Below are 19,263 nucleotides of genomic sequence, written 5' to 3'. Positions count from 1 at the left end.
AACGGCTCTCGCAGTCGAGGTCTATCTACGAGACATTGTTACTGCATTGCTCTCGTTATTAGCGTGGCCAACATATCAAAGTTTTCTTAATCGCCTCCTTCTCTTTCTCCAGTCTGTAGACGACTGGTGTTTTGATGTGTTCAACGTGAACGAGGTAGCAAATGGACAAGTCCTGCGCTATCTGACATACGAGTTGTTCGGAAGGTATGGGATAGTCCACAAGTTCAAGGTGAGTCTTCAAGCATGCGGTGAATTTTTGTGCAAAGCGTGAAAACACTTGCGCACTGCCGCGTGAAAAAGTGACACACCCCCTTACCGCCACCGGATTTTTTTTAACTGAAGCTGCGCATCAGTTGCTGACGAAGTTTCCTTTCCTATGTTATCTACGGTTTAGTCCTGTGGCCTACACTGAAAGCTTCGCGAAAGTTGGGGGAAAAAAATGGGGCTCGAAGCAATAGTGGGGATATATCATTTTTTGCACACAAGGGTACGTTTTCTAAACGTTAGCCACGCCTACTGCGTTAGCCACCATAGCTACTGCGAAGTCGGGACTTTCCTGCGCGGTCACTGTTATGGTGTCCACTGGCATTGCCTATGCTCAGCGCAGCTCAGTGACGACTGCAGAGTGCAGTGGCGGCGCCTCTACACGTGTTCCTTGTCAAGTAACAAATCAGCCATCGTGGACGCCTATATTCCTTCGTTGTACGAGCAGATTTGTTGTAGTGGACTTCCTTGTAGAGGCGTTCACAATACATATGAAAGACAGGAATTTCACCGCGGCATACGGAATAATTCGTTGCAAACGTGATTTCATTGCATAGGTTGTCACGCCATAGGGGCCGGTACACTTTCCAAGCTGTTTTCACGGCTTTTTATTTTGGCTCCTCCTTTCAAGAAAAAGGTTGGCAGTCACTTTAGCGTAGGCTAAAGAGGATGAAGGCGAAAGCCTGCACGCTCAGGAGACATTCATTAAATTACTTTGACTTTCTCATTCGAATGCATTGTTACTTCCTATTACTTGTTTTTTCTTTACTTGCTTTTCTCTTTACTCGTTCTCTTTTTCGGTCGACTAGGCATCGCCACTGCGTGGTTAATGGCACGTTAGAAAGGTCGTGACAAGTCTATGAAGGCCATTAAGACACATACGCAGGTTCACTGAATTATATTTTTTTATTATTTTAGCATTTTATTCGACGAGGGTAGCTACATGGGCTTGTATATATGGTGCCGTATACTTTCTTGTAGTGCAGGCAGTATGAGAAGGACACGGAAATAGTTTGTTCAGCCACCATGGGAATGATGGGAAGTTCATGGATTTGTCTGGCCTTCGTGCTTGTGGCTTCAGACGTTCTTGCGACTGTGTTAAGCTTTATCTGCCTTCATTGTCCTAAATTTCAGAGCAATTAATACTTTTCTAAGTGCAGAAGACTCTGCGAACACACACAATCACTACTAGTTGCAGCAGTTCAGCCTGTCGAGGTTAGCAAACCGAAACGCACGAAGTGTCTCAAGGCACAGACTGGTCCGCGAGAAATGCATGCCTCTTGTCGGTGGCTCTTGTCGGTGGCTCTTGTCGGTGGCTCTTGTCGGTGCATGCGTCCGTGGCGTAATGGTTTCAATATCGGGCTTCTGTGCTAGAGGTCTTATGTTGAAATAATTTAATAATGTTGCTTTAATTATTTATTACACGGTACTTTGTTGAAATTTATGAGTTTACAAAGTCACGTAGCCGTTTGAAGCCAGAAGGACGAAGTTTAGGCAAATCCATGTACTTCCCATATTGCCCATGCTGGCTCAGCCGCTCCCATTGTAGCTCCCGTAGACACTAGCGCCAGACTACCCTCTAGTAATTATTTTATGCAACTCTGTGCTTTCAGTAACAGATATATTTCCAGTTCTCGCAGGCGTAGTTCTCGCAGGCGTAATTATCAGGCGTCACTAACTCCCCACTCCCTCATGTAATGTCTCAACAGAGACCTTTGAGGAAATGAATAAATAAATTCCTCAAAACGTCATGAGACACGTGTGCATTGCTCGGCAAAGAGCAAAACAGGGAAAACCACACAGAAACGCTTTTGTGGCCATACTGATTATTGAAGGGTGTCCGTTAAACGCGAAGGGAGATAATCTCTCTCTCTCTCTCTCTCTCTCTCTCTCTCTCTCTCTCTCTCTCTCTCTCTCTCTCTCTCTCTCTCTCTCTCTCTCTCTCTGATATAGGAATACTGGCGCATACGCTTGAATTTTGGTGCCATAACGCCGGACGGTCAATTTTTTGGCCCATGAGCTACGCAAGGCTTTCGCCTTGATAAAATTTGAATGTTCGGCGCTCGAACGTGCAGATCCGACGCATGGCAACGAAGTAGCGGCGACGGCATGTTTGCGTTGCACCTCACGTTCGCGCTTACACACTTCACCTGCTGTACGGGGCAGGGGGAAAAGACAGCTTCGCTTTAACGTAACTGCGTGATTGGTGAGCTTGGTCGCATGGCGCCTCAAAAACATAGGCGTAGCTAATCGCGCACTTTGCATTCTTAAAGAAAACGCCCGCCGATAATTCAACGGCAGCTGGGCGCACTGAGCCGAAATGTGGTGTAATATTGTAGAACATGTTTGCATTGGCCTTACTGCTTGGCACTTGTTTTATAGCCAAACTAGCTGAAATTCGAGTCATCCGCGCATATGGAGCTTTTCACAGCGAAGCTGTTAAGGGGAGTTCCACAGCGGTTTTCGTTTCGACGTGGTCGGTATCGAATATCGGCCAGTGAACAGCCAGTAACGCAGCCTACATCGCAGCCCCGATGCGGCCGTATGACCACGCCGTCGGAACGCGCAGCCGGATGCCAGCGTCGGCAGAGCTGGCGCAGCATACAGGAACATGAGTTGGATATAGCGGGTAGTATAGTATTACTGAGCTAGCATATCGTGATGCGTTCGCAAAGTCTTTGGCAGATTTCGGGCGGTGGCGAACTCCTATAGAAATTCCAAAGAATGTGATAATTCCTTCACGCATCTTCGCTGCCTTTGAGGTATGAGCTGCTCGGATTTGCAGACATCTACTAGTTTTCTTTTTCTCTTTCTTTTCCTGGTTACCCCGGTCGCCCGGGCCCCACTTCGTTGATATCAAACGAGCGATCTAAATTTCTAGCCAACCATGCGGCGGTGGTTTATAGGGCAACTGTGAAGACGTCCATGTGCTCACATTCCAACGCATGACAAATAGCCATGTGAGTGGTTCGCAACATGAGTTCTTTGCTTGTTGTTTATTGTGCATTTGCCGCTTTTTCTTCCCCAAGCTCCTCGTGTTTGCAGCGCGGTTGAGCAAGTTAGGTCAAGCGTGCAGGTTAGGTTTGCGTGAGTTATAAACCAAGAAAATGTAATCCACGCAATGTGTTACTGCGGTGGACATGCTGCTAAACCTCGGTGGGCCGCTATCAACTCTCAGTACCATCCGCGTCTATCTTGGAGGTCTGTTTACTGGGCCCGAAGAATACCGTGCGATTGTCGAGGTTTCTCCTTTCTTCCGTCAAGTGTTAAAATTTGTGACATGCTTTCTTTTTTTTTCAGGTGTCGTCAGCAGCGCTAGAGAACTTTATCACTGCTGTGGAGCAAGGGTACTGCAAATATAAAAATCCCTACCACAACAACCTGCACGCAGCAGACGTCACCCAGACCGTCCATTACATGCTCTACTCAGCAGGCATCGGTGTAAGTAACAAAAAAAAGAGATACGTTACGATGCTTACTTATTATCGAAACAGCGCAGTTGACATTATTCTTCATCTGATTGTTCCCCGCAGGGGCGTCTGCGCAAGCAGGCGTTTGGTGTGTTGCGACACCACGGACCCGAGCACACGAGGGTTGGCTCCTGCCGCGTGTAGCCGTGCGCGGCTTAGCCGTGTCTGGGGAAAGGGGGATCCTGGGGGTTGAGCCAATGCTGGGTGTCTGGACCTTTAAGGCCCCCCGGCGGAGGCAACACACCCCTTTGGCCTCTGCTTCACATAGACGGCACCCCCGGACTGACCCACCCGGGGGAAATCGGCAGTTGCCTTTTCCTGTCCTCTCCAATCTTCGTCTTTCTCTCCCACTTTTCCATCTTTCCTGTCTTCTCTTCACTTCTAATTACTTCCGTATTTCCTGGCGGCAAGGGTTAACCGTGTGTATCTACCCAGCCTTGGGTACATATATTAGGTTATAGCGGCGTTGTATAGCTGACGTCTACAGGTATGTTCCTAACGTGGTAACGTCCCCTTGTTGGGCTCGGTGGTGGGTGGCTACCATCGCCGCTGAATATTCTAAGAATACATGGCAAATGCATTCCCCTCCCTTGCAGATCGTCCCTACAAAAGAGGGCGCACCGAAGCAATCTTCGATTTCACTTTGAAAACCAACGCAGAAACGTTCCCACGCTACCATGTGATCCACAGTGAAGGATCTCTGCCAATGAGAAAACTATCCCCATTCCTAATAGCAAAATGCCTAATAGAAAAAATCGGAAAACAATACAAAGCTTCAAAGATGTCAAGTGGGGACCTCCTCCTTGAACTCAAAACCAAAGATCAAGTTGAAAAGCTCGCTGATCTCACCTGTGTCGGAGACATCAAAGTCACAATCTCAGCACACCGTTCGCTTAACACAAGCAGAGGCGTAATATCAGAAGAAGATTTCCTAAACCTGAGCGATGAAGAACTCCTGGAAGGTTTCCAAGAACAAAATGTAATCAAGGTTCAAAGAATAACTCTCCGAAGAAATGACGAACAAATCCCGACCAAACACGTTATACTTACCTTTGGTACCAGTATAGTACCTACTACACTTGATGCAGGCTATCTTAAGATCAACGTAAGACCGTATATCTCGAACCCGAGGCGGTGTTTTAAGTGCCAGAGATTCGGACATGCATCGCAATCATGCAGAGGTAAATCGACATGTGCAAAATGTAGTGCCAATGACCATCAGTCGGAGAACTGCAATGCTGCTCCACACTGTACAAACTGCAAAGGAGAGCATCCAGCATATTCAAGATCTTGCCCCTGCTGGAAGAAAGAGAAAGAGATAATTGCAATCACAGTGAAAGAGAAGATTTCCTTTTATGAAGCAAGAAAGAAACTAGCACACCTACCTCTAACAACCTACGCCAGTGCGGTGCGGCAGGGGACAGCAGCGCAGTGGTCTCAGGAGTCTACAGGGACCGCAGTCAGTGGCCCAGTAGTAACTCCATCCGTCCCCTTGGTGGCAGCAGCCAGTGCTGCTCCATCATCATCACCACAGACGGGCCTGCAGACCCCGGTCCCACAGGGCCCCAGGCTAAATCGAACTCACAGGCCTGAGACGCGCGTCTCAGCGCCCGGTTCTCGATCATCCAGCGCCTCGGAGAAGGTTATGGATGTCGACACCAAAACTCCGGCGTCATCGACGCCAAAATATCAGCGCTCCCTGGAGCGCACTAAGAAAGACAAACTCACAATAACTACGCGAACAAAGGGACCGGTAACCTGAACGGTTACCGTTGTTCCAATAGCATATTCCCACTAACAAATGTCACCTACAGTTACTTAGCACATATATGTAAATTACCATTCTCAATTCTGCCACTATGGCTTTTATCGTGCATTGGAATTGTAGAGGACTGATTCGCAATTTAGGTAACATAAAAGACATAACAAATAACTTTTCGCCAGTCGCATTTTGCCTACAGGAAACAAACTTAGGCCCTAAACACACTCAATTCCTTAAAGGCTTCACCGTTGTCCGAAAGGACCGCGATTGTTCCCACTGGTTGTCAGGTGGAGTGGCTATAGTCGTGCAGGGCGGCACTCCTACCCGAAATGTCCCATTAAATACATCTTTAGAGGCCATAGCTGTCACCATTCTATCCTACAAAACAATCACCATTTGCTCACTATATATTCCACCCCACACATATTTTACTATCAAAGACTTAGAAAATCTAACAGATCAGTTACCGGAGCCATTTGTCTTGGTAGGAGATTTTAACGCTCATTGTACTCTTTGGGGCAGTGTCAAAACTGACCAAAGAGGGCAACTCATTGAAGATTTTATTCTGTCACACGATATCTGTCTTTTAAACTCAGGTGCGCCAACTTATTTCTCACCGACTTCCCGCACTTTTAGTTGTTTAGATTTAGCTTTTTGTTCACCCTCTCTTTTCACTGATTTTAAATGGGAAGCTCTCGACACATCATATGGTAGCGACCATTTACCCGCACTCATCAAACACCTATCATCACCACAAACCCTAGTAACTAGACCACGCGGATGGAAATTACAGCTCGCGGACTGGCAGGTTTTTATGCAGAACGCGAAACTGGAAAATGTCTTTTCGCAAGAGCTCAGTATTGATGAACTTAATAAAAAAATCACTGAAGTCATAATCACAGCGGCAGAAAAGGCGATACCGCAGTCTTCCGGTATTGTGCGCAAAAAGCTAAATCCTTGGTGGACAAGCGAATGTACTAAAGCCAAAAAAGAACAAAATAAGGCCTGGGGAATCCTACGAAGGTACCCCACTTATAACAATCTTCTAAATTTCAAACAGGCCAAAGCCAAAGCACGATATATTCGAAGAAATGCAGAAAAATTATCATGGCAAAAATACATATCTTCAATCAATAGTACAGTCACATCAAAACGAATGTGGGACCAGGTGAGGAAATTTAGAGGAGAGTACTCATCATACACTATACCACTACTTACATGTCCAGGCACACAAACAACACTACAGGACCAGGCCAACTTATTAGGTGAACACTTTCATAACATATCCAGCTCAGCAAACTATTCAAATACATTTTTAAAATATAAAGAATCGGCTGAGAAAGAGAGGCTGCCTACCACTGGGGCTTCGGCTGAAATGTACAATAAACCCCTCACAATACACGAATTGAACAGAGTCCTCTCTGCTGGTAAAAAAACGGCAACAGGTCCTGACCGTGTGCACTACACAATGCTGGCACACCTATCCCAAGCATCGGTAGGGGCACTTCTTAAATTTTTCAATAAGATATGGGAGTCTGGAGTAATGCCCACAGATTGGAAAAAAGCAGTGGTAGTTCCTTTTCTAAAACCTGGTAAACCCGCTACATCCCCTAGCAGCTATAGACCCATTGCACTAACAAGTTGCCTAGCCAAATCTTATGAGAGCATTATAAACAGAAGACTCACATTCATCCTAGAAACAAGAAAGCTAATAGACAAACACCAGTGCGGATACAAAAAGGGCTGTTCCACCACTGAACATCTCGTGCGACTAGAGCAAGAAATCCGTGACGCGTTTCTTCACAAGCAATACTGCCTCGCGGTTTTCTTTGATTTTGAAAAGGCATATGATACCACATGGCGATACGGAATTTTGAGAGACCTGGCTGACATGGGAATTCGCGGAAGAATGCTAAATTGTCTATGCGATTTCATGTCAAACCGAACATTTCAAGTACGTCTCGGCACAACACTCTCGCACACATTCACACAAGAAAATGGCGTTCCACAAGGTTGCATTCTGAGCACGACGCTCTTCATAGTCAAAATGAACTCGGTAAATAAGATCATCCCATCATCTGTTATGCACTCAATATATGTCGACGATTTGCAAATGGCTTGCCGCGCCTCAAGCTTACCCACCTGTGAACGACAACTACAAATAACAATAAATAATCTTACACAATGGGCCAACAAAAATGGTTTCCGGTTCTCAACACACAAAACTGTTACAGTTCTCTTTTCCCAGAAGCGAGGGTTACAGTGTACTCCAGGTCTCACATTGCATGGTACAATGCTACCGGTCAAAGAACACTATAAATTTCTAGGCGTAACGTTTGACACTAAACTGAACTTCCTGGCCCACATTAACGCAACCAAAATTAAAGCAAACAAAGCGCTAAATATCCTAAAGGTTTTATCACATAAGCACTGGGGATCTGACCGAACATGTCTACTACGTATATACCGATCCCTCGTACGTAGCATCCTCGACTACGGCAGTGTAGTTTATGGTGCAGCTAGGCAGTCCTACATTAAGCGACTTGATCCAGTTCACAATCTTGGCCTACGACTGGCGAGCGGTGCCTACAGGACATCACCTGTACAAAGTTTATACGTTGACGCTAATGAGCCTTCATTACAGCACCGCAGAGCACAACTTACACTTTGCTATGTACTAAGAATTCGGTCATCACCACAACATATATGCCACAACATCGTAACACAGTGCCAATCACGAATACACTACACAAATAAACCAAACATAATTCGGCCACTCATCTTAAGACACGAACAATATTGTCAGACCTATGATGTTCCTCCCGAGGCCCTGCAGGTTGCCGAAAGGCCACCAAGATTGCCCCCGTGGTGCAATTTTACACAGCTGTGTGACTGGACGTTAACACATATAAAGAAAAAAGACATTCCACAAGAGCATATAATACAGGAGTTCCGAGCTATCCAAGAAAAATATAAAAATTACACAGAATTTTACACTGACGGCTCTAAAACACAAGAATACGTAGGTGTCGGGATCGTAACAAAACATTGGGAAAATAGCATTCGCATAAATAATTTTTCTTCAGTCTTTACCGCCGAAGTTTATGCGATATGGATGGCAGTTAAAAAAATTACTTCCGACAAGCCGAAGAATGCTGTCATTTATACCGACTCGTTAAGTGCCCTAAGAGCCCTTAACTTAAACTCCGCGTCTGAACCCCTGCTTGGGGATATCTTAAACATAGTGTTTAACAAGAAATACGAAGGAACCATACGATTCTGCTGGGTCCCAAGCCATGTTGGGATAGTAGGGAATGAAGCTGCAGATAGAAGCGCATCCATGGCAGCGCACAAAAGCATCACACACATAACACTTCCATACAAAGACAGCATCAGAGCGGTTCGTAAGGCCCTAGCATCAAAATGGCAACAAGAATGGAACTCGTGCGTAAATAACAAATTACATATAACTAAACCCCTGCTTCGCGAGTGGAAATCATGCACTCACCAAGAACGATTCTATGAGGTAATGTTATGTCGACTTCGAATTGGACACACGCATCTAACACACAATTTTTTACTTCGAAACGAAAGTCCACCAACATGCGAGAAATGTCACGAAACACTCACAGTAACCCACATCATTATATCATGCCCACACACTGAAACACAGAGACGGAAACATTTCAAAAATTTGTATCACTTACATATACCTCTGCACCCTGCTTTAATATTAGGCGATGATCCACTAGTGCCATTCACCAACCTGTTCCAGTTTTTAGGTGAAACCAATTATCTACATCGACTTTAAGGTAACACAGCTATAACTACCTTAACATTAGATCTTATACTGTCCTGTGACTGGCGCAGCATGGCCTTAGTCGCTTTTGCGCCATTAAACCCGAATTAACTAACTAACTCATCTGATTGTTCGTAAAATACAAAGACTGACAAAGAAGTGAGGCTCACTCTCCACTGTTATTCACTTCATGCCTTCAACTATTCAAGATGTTACATTGGGAAGAATAAGGTGTAAGTTTCAACGGAGCATATCTCGGCACTCTGCAGTTTGCGGTTGCCATTGTCTTGTTCTGCGACGCTGTAGAGGGCTTACAACTAGGGTTCTGCGTTCTCAGAGCTCATAGGAGCAAAATAGGAGGGTGTCCTTTCACACAAAAATTCGAGTTTATCGAACTTTTATTTGATGCGCAACGAAATTGCCGAGTTTTTCGGACTTTTTAGCATTATTTGTGTCTTAGTTTCGCCCATACCCTAAAAACAACCTTGACTGCAAAGACAAATACAAAAGCAAAACAAGGGCGGGGGGGGGGGGGCGTATATCCGCGGGAATGCTTTTTTACAATTCACTGTAATGTACAGATTCTTATTTACAAATGTTGCAATTGGGTGACCAGACAACGTAACATGGCAGAAGGCGTGGTACGAAAGCGCTGAGATCAGGGGCCGAATTAACGAAGCTTTTCGTTCGCTCGTGCCATTTTCCATTGATCTACCGCCTTCGCTAATAGTTACGTCATCATCACTGGCTGGCATCTGCTTTTACGAACAATCCTAGCATAAGCACGTTTTTGTCAATACGCGCTGAGAAATAGTCATGCAGTCCGTAGATGCCCTTTTCACCTGTAAAGGGTGCACCGCCGCAAATAAGCCTTTTCTGCGGTGAAGTTACCGAACACATCCACAGGCAGTCAGCTTTTGTCGCTTACCTCTTGTGCTGCCTCAAGAAGAACATTTTAAGCGAGATTCTTCCTCCTCGTTATTAAAAAATAATTAAATGATGCCGCTGTCAGGAAGCTTGCGCGCAGAAGCTGAAAGCATGGAGGCGGCGAGATAACACTATAATGATGTCCTCACCAAAATGGAAACAGCATTTTACGCAGCATATAAAATGCAAGACCGTTGCGCATCTAATCAGTCTAGCTGAGCATCCGGTGGCACTGTTCATGACACAGATGCCACACGCTCCTCATTCGATGTCGAAATTCTGAATTGTAGCTATCTTCACTATCTTATGGTATTGCCAGTGGACATATAACATCTTTTACTGACAGCCCCAAGTAGTTTCGTGTTTCCTAGCTCCTTATATTGACTAACTCTTCGTGCAGCCCATTTTCCTGGAAGTAGACATGTGACTTCCTGGAAACGTCGCGTGTTTCGTTTATCTTCGCTGCTCGTACTATCGGTTACCCACTACCATTCGTCGCACCACGACGTGTGTGTGCAGATAATTCCTTGGCAGTTTCGCGAATGTGGGCTGGCGCCTCGCCTTCTTCACACACTGCCCAGGTTGAGCCAATGTTATAGTCTTACGAACACGTCCCTTGCGAACGAGGTGCCGAATTCGCAAAGCTTTTTGTTCGTAAGCGCTGTTTTCTATTGGCTTACTGCCTTCGCTAATATGCTAGACATCGCGATTGGCTGGCGTCCTCCCTTACGTACAGTTCTAGCGTAACAACTTTTTTGTGAATGCGGGCCGAAGGGATCCCTGCTAATACGCCCGTCAGTGGCCTAATTGGATGAGTTAAAGTTTTGCGTTGCTTTGCCACGCTGAGAGCATTTATTTTTCCGTCGCCGCACGAATGCAGTTAGGACACCGCTGAGGCAGTTTGTGAGTATAACAGCGCCAATTCACGAGCGCATGAAGTGTTTTCTTTTTTTTTTTTTTTTTACATAGCACCTTTAACAGCAAAAAAAAAAGCGTACGTTTTGTCAACACCTAATGTTTTCCTTCTTTTCTGTTTTTTCCGCAAGTATGCATCCGAAACATTCGCGCATCTAGCTTTATTTTTGTACTTTCATTTCGCGGAACTACTAGATTAGACAATCGAACTTACTCCTCTATATCTGCTACCCATGCTTCTTATATTTTGTGTAACTTTCATGAACTGCACCCCTTATCACGTGCAAGTGTATCGAAGCTGGAAGACCAGTTTCAATGCAGGCTTACACATTTCTTTTCAGCGGCAAAAGTTGAAACTCCTGTAATTTAGTTGATAATGCCAACTGCCTGTGCATAAGCAGACCGTTTGTGCAGCCACGCTAATGGATCATGTTTGCATTCCAGGGCTGGTTGACAGAACTGGAAGCATTTGCCACCTTGTTTGCAGCAATTATCCATGATTATGAACATACTGGAACAACCAACAACTTCCATGTGATGTCTCGGTGAGGGTATTTTTTTTTTTTTTTACATACTGTGAATCCCTCATGAGATTATAACAGGAGGGTAAGTATAATGGCAGAAGTTGCGAACAGAAAGCAAATATAAATACGTTTTGTTTGGCTAAAAGAACAGAACTAATTACACCGTCGCAGATTCAAGATATGGGTATAATTTAAGGTAACCTAGACGAACCTGAAAAAAATAAAACAAACCGATTCAAGCAAAAACCAGTAAACACGTGATAAAAAATACGCGATGAACATGATAAACAGAATGCAGTCATGCACATAATGCATTATAAAAACCCTCAGTGTCAGTAGAAATAGCCCGCAAAGAAACTTAGTCTCCTTATCGCATTCTTAAGACAGACTGGTTTGATGGACATGTGGTGAAACACCGTAGTGATGTTGTAAGAGACGCTCGGGCGGAGCAATTGCAGGCCTTGATCGCCAGGCTAAACCTGCCTGTTGCTACAACCCACCACCACCACCACCACCACCACCACTTATAGACTAAAGGGTATACATATTAAATACTATAACATCGAGAAGAAAGGGGGGAAACTGTAATACTAGGTAGCTAATGAAGTATGCAATATTACATAGGATGAGGGTGTTTACAAGAAGTACGACTTGAAATGTTGATAACAGAGAAGCAAGCTAAAATAAATAAATGAAAAGTGCTAGCATACGAAGGTCAGTGACAAAGCAAACAAGTCAAAGCTGTAAGGGGAGCAGGTCCTTTTTTCCACAGAACTAGCGAAGGTGTCTAATGAGCAACTGCTACTAATGTACTCGTTCAGATTATTCCGCTCTCTTATCGTTAAAGGAAATAATTAATTCTTAAAGCAGTCGGTACGAAAGGAATATTCGTTGAGTGTTAGTGCGTGTTGAAGTCGCGTTCGTCGTGTTTCATCACTTATGGAGATGTATATCTAGAGGCATCAGTGTTAAACTGGTTGGTGATATATAAGCTGGTACATAAGCTTAAAACGGGCTATAACTGCTCGGTGTTGAACCGTTAAGATTCCGCCTTTGTTAAGTAGTTCGGTGGGCGAGTCTGTTATTTATTAATGCGACAGCATTACATGGTTCATGAAGCGAGAAATCCGGCGGCGTGGCCGGAAATGGTACAAAAAGTCACGTGGTGACAGAGACGCGCTCTTGCCACTGCTCGCGCGTTCGTCGTCGTCTTATTCCACAGCTGCCTCCGATGCCGCTCATCATGCCAGCGTTCCCATACTGCCCCTCCATCAGCGAAGGTGCTGACGGCACTGGCCCACTGCCAGTCGGTGCGGAGACATTGTAGAGCTCTGTCGTGCGCTCCGATGGAGGAAGTTTCGACGGCGATGGTACAAAAAGTCACGTGGTCGCAGAGACAGACCGCGCCGGTGGCCAGTCTATACGTATATAGCGCCGCGCGTAGCGGCGCTGCCAGTCGGTGCGGTGACTTCGGTGAGTTCTGTCGTGCGCTCGGATGGACGAACCTTCGCCTTCGACTGCTCAGTCGATAGCTGCGCCCGGTTCCCTTGGACGTCCACACAAGTACGCAAACGAGGCCGAGGCACGTTATGCGATAAAAGGTACAAGGCGACGTGAGAACAAAAAGTCAAGGGGACTTGGGTATTCCTACGTGGATGAATGCGAAAGCATTGCGACGTCTTCCCGATGACGACACTTTTTGCGAAACGTAATGGTACTGTTTTTACGTTGCCTTGTATCATTTATCGCATCGTGTGCCTCGGCCTTGTTCGCGTACTTGTGTGAACGTCCAAAGGAGGCGGGTTCAGCTACTCACTGAGAAGTCGAATTCGAAGGTTCCTCCATCGGAGCGCACGGCAGAATTCACCGAAATCACCGCACCAACTGGCAGTGTATCAGTGCCGTCAGTGCCTTCGCAGAGGGAGGGGCAGTGTAGGAACGCTGGCATGATGAGCGGCATCGGAGCCACCTGTGGAAGGAGACGACGACGAACACGCGAGCAGTGGCACGAGCGCGTCTCTGTGACCACGTGACTTTTTGTGCGATCTCCGGCCACGGATTTTCCGCTCCATGAGCCATATAATGCTTCTGCATTAATACCATTACGTCTCGTAAAACGAGTCGTCATCGGGAAGACGTCCCAATTGCTTTCGCATTCATCCACGCAGGGTACCTAAAGGCCCTTGACTTTTTGTATATATATAGTAGTACTTTCCTTTGTACGCCATTTAGTTTTTTTTTAATTAGTTGCTTAGTGTATGAGAATCAAACAACATTTGCATACTCGAAGTCTGACCTGACAAAAGTTTTGTAAGCCAGAATTTATGTATAAAGTGGTGCTAGTCGGAGGTGTCTTTCAAGAAAGAAAAGGAATTTCATTGCAGTGGCTGTAACGTTGTTAATATGTTACCGTCACTATCGAGCTGCGGTATCGATTTATTCACATTACTTGCCCCCTTCCCTGGTCACATGTAGTGCACCTTGAAGCTATCGTCAGTGACAACTCGAGAATGCAGCGGCAATGCCCCACAACATGTATACATGCACCAACAAATCGTCTTGTTTCCAGCTCCCTCTGGAAGGATGCTATGAGCGTCTCCTTTGTAATGGGATGGTGGGCTGCGCCACCAAGCTCTTGTTATTATATTTCCTAGTGCCCTACCTATGTTAAAAAACAAAAAGAGAAAAGGAAAATACACAAAGAATTCCCATAACCAAACTTTCTGAACCCTTATTGGGAACTTTGTTATGTATGCCTCCGTTATTTGTCGTTTCCCTACTTTTCTTCCACCAATCTTCCTATCGCCTCTTACTAATCTTGATTGCGGACATCTTTGCTTTCCCCCTGCTCTCGCTCGCCCCAACGGCTTCAAGGAGGCCAGAGGTGCCTAACTCGACTGCTGAGCAGATATCTTCACATTCTAATAAAACGTGCTCCATTGTTTCTCTAGCTTTACCGCAGCATGCACATGATTCTTCCTTCTTATCTCTCGTTTTATAAGTGCGTGTTCGAAGACATCCTGATCTCGCTTCGAACACTAATGAGCTTCCCTTGAGTTATCATAAATTTTCTTTTCCTTATTTAGTTTTTTTCCTCTTAAGTAGTTGCTCATAGCAGATTTCTTTTCCACTGCCGCCATCCATGAGATTACCTCAGCCTCTCTGACTTTCCGCTTGACGTTCGTTGTTGCCATGTTGCTCACCGGTCGCACGCCCGTAAGCTTCCTAGTCCTTTTCCTCCACTGTGAATCAATGTTCTTCCTGTACAAATACGTGAACACTCTCCTAGCCCATTTACCTTCTTCCATATTCCTCAGTCGTTCTTCATAATCAATTTTACTGTGAGCTTCCCTCACTTCAAAACTTGTCCAGCCCATATCACCCTGCACAGCTTCATTTGTAATCTTCCCGTGAGCGCCCAATGCGAGGCGTCCCACTGACCTTTGGTTGCCATCGAGTCCTGATTGTACCCCTGATTTCAAGCAAACAACCGCATTTCCAAAAGTAAGCCCTGGAACCATTACACCTTTCCACATACCCCGGAGCACATCATACCTATTTTATCCTCATACCGATCTGTGTTTCATTATGCCCGCATTTCCCTTCCCCCTTTACTGTTATTGTTTTTTTCCTGTGTTTCCACATATCTGTTGCCTTCGTTTATCCATATACAAAGGTATTTATATTCTTTTATGCGAAATATTTCCTGGCCCTGTATTGACACTTTCCACTGTCTTCATTGAATACCATAACACCTGATTTTTTAACGCTAAATTTAAGACCTAGATTCTCGCCTTCCTGTCCACAGATATCAGCCAGACATCGCACATCACTTTGCTAGTTAGCTAGCAACACAATGTCGTCCGCATAAAACAAACCTGGAAGCTGCTGCTCTACTACTGTATCTTCCTGTTTGTATGAGAAATGAAATCCCATATTACTTCCCTCTAGCGCCCTTTCCATCCTCACCATGTACATCGTAAACAGCAATGTGGACAAACGGCACCCCTGCCTCAGTCCCTTGTTGATATAAACCATATCCTCGCTCCTCATCCCTTCCCAGTCAATGCAAACGGCATTTCCTAGGTAAATCTCTCTCAAAAGCGGTAGACACTCGTCGCCTAAGCCTTCCCCTTCCAGAACATCCCACAAAATGTTGCGGCCTACGTTGTCATACGCTCCTGTAATGTCTAAAAAGGCCACATATAACGGTCTGCTTTCTACTTTTTGATATTATGGTACTATGGTAAGAACAAATAAGTTATCATCCAAACGCCTAGCTATTTTGAAACCATTCTGAAGTTCTCCCGAAATTCCATTGTTCTCTGCCCATTCTTGCAGCTTTAATTTCATTGTCTGCATTGCTAGCCTGTATATTACCGATGTAATGGTCAACGGTCTATACGAGTGAATTCTATCTTTCTCCCCCTTACCTTTATGAATTAAATTAATTCTACTTTGTAGCCAACTATCTGGTATTCATCTTTTAAAGTTTTTTCTATTGCTTTCAACACAGCTTCCTTACTTTTTGGTCCTAGTTCATTAATCAGGCTAACGGGAACCTCGTCTAATCCTGTGGCTGTGCGCTTAGGAATTTTCTCCTCGGCTTTCTTCCAGAAGAAATTTATCAGCACCAGCTTCTTTTCCATCTGGTTCTCTTTCATGCTCTTTTTTTTTCTCAAATTCAACCATGCCTTGGAAAGAGTCGGCTTTTATTTTTCGGATGTAATTTAATTCCGCGTCTTCTTCCAATTTGTTTCCATCTTCGTCTAGGATGTGTTGTTGTATTGTTCCAGACTTCCTGCCTAATAAGTTTTTGTGGTTCCAAAATATTCTAGGTGCGGCCTTCTTTTTCCCATGTATTTCTGACAATCAACGTTCACTCTCACCTTTTATGTTTGCTTGAACCAGTAGTTGAACCGTAGATTTTTTTCTCCCGGTATATTTCCCATTTTCTGGCTACTTCATCCTGCGGCAACTGAGCTTTTTTTGCCTGCTCTCGGGATGCTCTCAGTCATTCGGCAATTGCTTCTCGCATCTCCCTGTTCCACCAGCTTTTCGGTTTCTTTTTTTTTCCTTTACAACGAGCATGTTGCTTCTCTTTCCATATTTCTGTCAGTATTGCACTTAGAAGCTCACTCCCACTTTTATATTCCACTTATATTCCCGCTCTTTGCTTGGCCATTTGCCAAGTTCTTCCTCCACTCTTGTGACTCTATTTGCTACTTGTTCAGCTTTCACATTTGGACTGGCCATTTTGCGCACCTTGCTCTCTTTCCTAACTACATATCCCATTTTCAATATGATGCGTTTATGGTCACTCCCTATGCTGCTATAACCATCCTCGTCAATGACCATTTCTATCAACTTATCATGAATCCCTTCTGCCATCAGAGAGTAATCAATGGTCAATTGCCGGTTTCTCACTTCCCACGTTGTCTGTCCGTCACACTTAGGTCCCGTATTCACGATAAAGAGGTTATGTTGCTCACAGAGATCTTGCATCGACTTCCCGTTGTTGTCGGTATAGCCATATATATCCTGTATGTGGGTATTCGTGTCACCGAATAGGATAATTTTGGCATCATTCCCAAAGCCCTTAGTATCAGCACTTAGTCATTCCACTAACTCTTGATTCTTCTTTCTGCAATTATTTCCGGTCCACTAATGTGTCACGCCCAGCCAAGTTTTCTTTCCACTCAAATTGTACATGATAACCAAAGATGCTCTTGACATTTCGAATTTACTCTTTTCCATTTGGCTCCCTGATGGATGAGCATTCCGACTCCCCCTCCCTTTATTTCTGATTTAGTTCTGGTGCATCCTTCCCAAACATAGTTCTCAATCACTGGCGGCTCTTCCGAGTCTCTAAAGTGCGTTTCTCTAACCGCATACACCCCTATTTTTTCTCTATTTAACTGCTCCTCAGCCTATATCCACTTTTCCTTTCTTCTGCCGCCCTGCATGTTTATGTAGGCTATTGCATGGAGGCATGGAGACTATTGCCTTTTCTGTTTAGCGCGTCATTTAGCCCACCTGCTACTACGACAAGGTTGTGTCCATGGGTATCTTCCGCGAGCTTTGCTTTTGCTCGCTCCATGACAGCGCTCAATGCCCGCCCTCGAAACGTCCCTACCACCACTCTTTTATCGCCTTTCACCCTCTTCACAACTGCTTCTGAGCTAGGTTTGAGTCGCTGGCAATAATCGCCATTTCACTCTCTCCTACTAACAAGGCTTTCCTTTGCCTGCTTTCCTTTGCCCTGCTTTGCCTGCTTTCCTTTGCCCTGCTTTCCTTCGCCATCCTTTTCCGCGTGATTCGGACTTGACAAGGGACGTTGACCCCTGCGTTCCTGCTTTTCCTTTGTGGCCGCATTAAAGTGCGTGCAGCTCTTTCCAGCTGCCCCCTCCCCACGTTGCGCGCATTGCACGTACTTTGTTGACACTCCCTTTGCTGCCACGTCGGGAGACTGCGTTCCGTTCTCTCTCATGATGTCGGCCCTATTTTGCTTTTCCACGGCTGCTTGAAGTCTTTTTTCTACCGCATTACGTGCATTACGCTCCATATTTAGCTCAGTTTTGAGCTCTTCGACCTGTTTCACAAGCTCATCCCGGAAATCCTCCATTTTCTTTAGTCTAGCATCGACATCACATTGCCTGCCGATTGACTCGATTTTCTCTCCATTCTCATCCTTCCCCTCGTCTACCATGAGGGACTCCCTGCACACTGCACGCTTTGCCGTCTTTCTTGCCGTATGTTGGACTTAGCTTTTTCTAATGAAAACGCCGAAGCTTTCAGAGCACGTGCCTTCTAGCAAAGGCTGAAACGCACAGAATCGAAATCCTTAAAATGCCGCAAAGTAATTATCACCAATGTTTTAGAAGCAATAAATGGCGCACAAACTTAAGGTATGACACGTATTCGCACGTGTTCAAACACGCGGCCACGCTCTCACTGTCCTACCAAAGCAATATTCCCAATATCTATGCACACACACTAAAACCATTAATAGCTAATAGTCTTGGCACTTCGAAACTACTATTTAAAGGCTATAAAGACTTAACGTCCCACACAGTTGTACGTGTTGAAACACGTGACGAACGGACGCTCTGACTATCCTGCAAAAACAGATATACACGAAACACACCCGCGCGCACACACACAAGAAAAGAAAACTAGCCAATTACTATTTAAAGGCTAAAAAAATCCGCAAATCTAAAACAGAAGCAAGCTCAAAGCGTGCTCAAAAATCTTATGTTTACGTCGCCGCCATGGAGCCCTTGAAAAACACGTCCGTCCGCCACAAACATCACCGTAAACCACCTCTGTCCACGTCTTCAGACGGTGCGAAACTCACAGCCTGGTGGGGAAGGGTTTTTTTTTTTTTTTTTGCATCAGTTGGGACATACATGCATGTGAAGGGATCAATCGGGTCTTTCCTGGTGCTATACCTCCGTGGTGTGGTGCACGCACACACAAAGGGCAGTTGAGGTTGTAGAGAGAAGGTACAGGAGTGAAGCGGAATCCCTCTCATTATCGCTTCACTATTTCTTGAAGCATGCGAGGTGCTGATCAGTCGCGATTTTTTTAGAGAGGAGCCTA

At 45.2% G+C, this 19,263-nt stretch overlaps 1 protein-coding gene across 6 annotated transcripts in view; it reads left to right on the top strand.

Moving 5' to 3' along the window:
* Pde1c (Phosphodiesterase 1c) overlaps nucleotides 1-19,263 on the top strand; it is a 658,667-nt gene that overhangs the window by 611,509 nt on the left and 27,895 nt on the right. For all 6 annotated transcript variants that reach the window (XM_075677462.1, XM_075677482.1, XM_075677476.1 and 3 more), the window contains 3 exons: nucleotides 113-229; nucleotides 3,565-3,705; nucleotides 11,582-11,682. In XM_075677462.1, the coding sequence (XP_075533577.1) occupies nucleotides 113-229; nucleotides 3,565-3,705; nucleotides 11,582-11,682 (359 nt within the window). The remainder of the gene's footprint in view (nucleotides 1-112; nucleotides 230-3,564; nucleotides 3,706-11,581; nucleotides 11,683-19,263) is intronic.

The sequence above is a fragment of the Dermacentor variabilis genome, chromosome 1 (genome assembly GCF_050947875.1).
Source record: "Dermacentor variabilis isolate Ectoservices chromosome 1, ASM5094787v1, whole genome shotgun sequence".
In the NCBI taxonomy this organism is placed as follows: domain Eukaryota; kingdom Metazoa; phylum Arthropoda; class Arachnida; order Ixodida; family Ixodidae; genus Dermacentor; species Dermacentor variabilis.
Note: the sequence above shows the minus strand (reverse complement) of the source record. Positions and strands in the feature narration are given on the sequence as shown.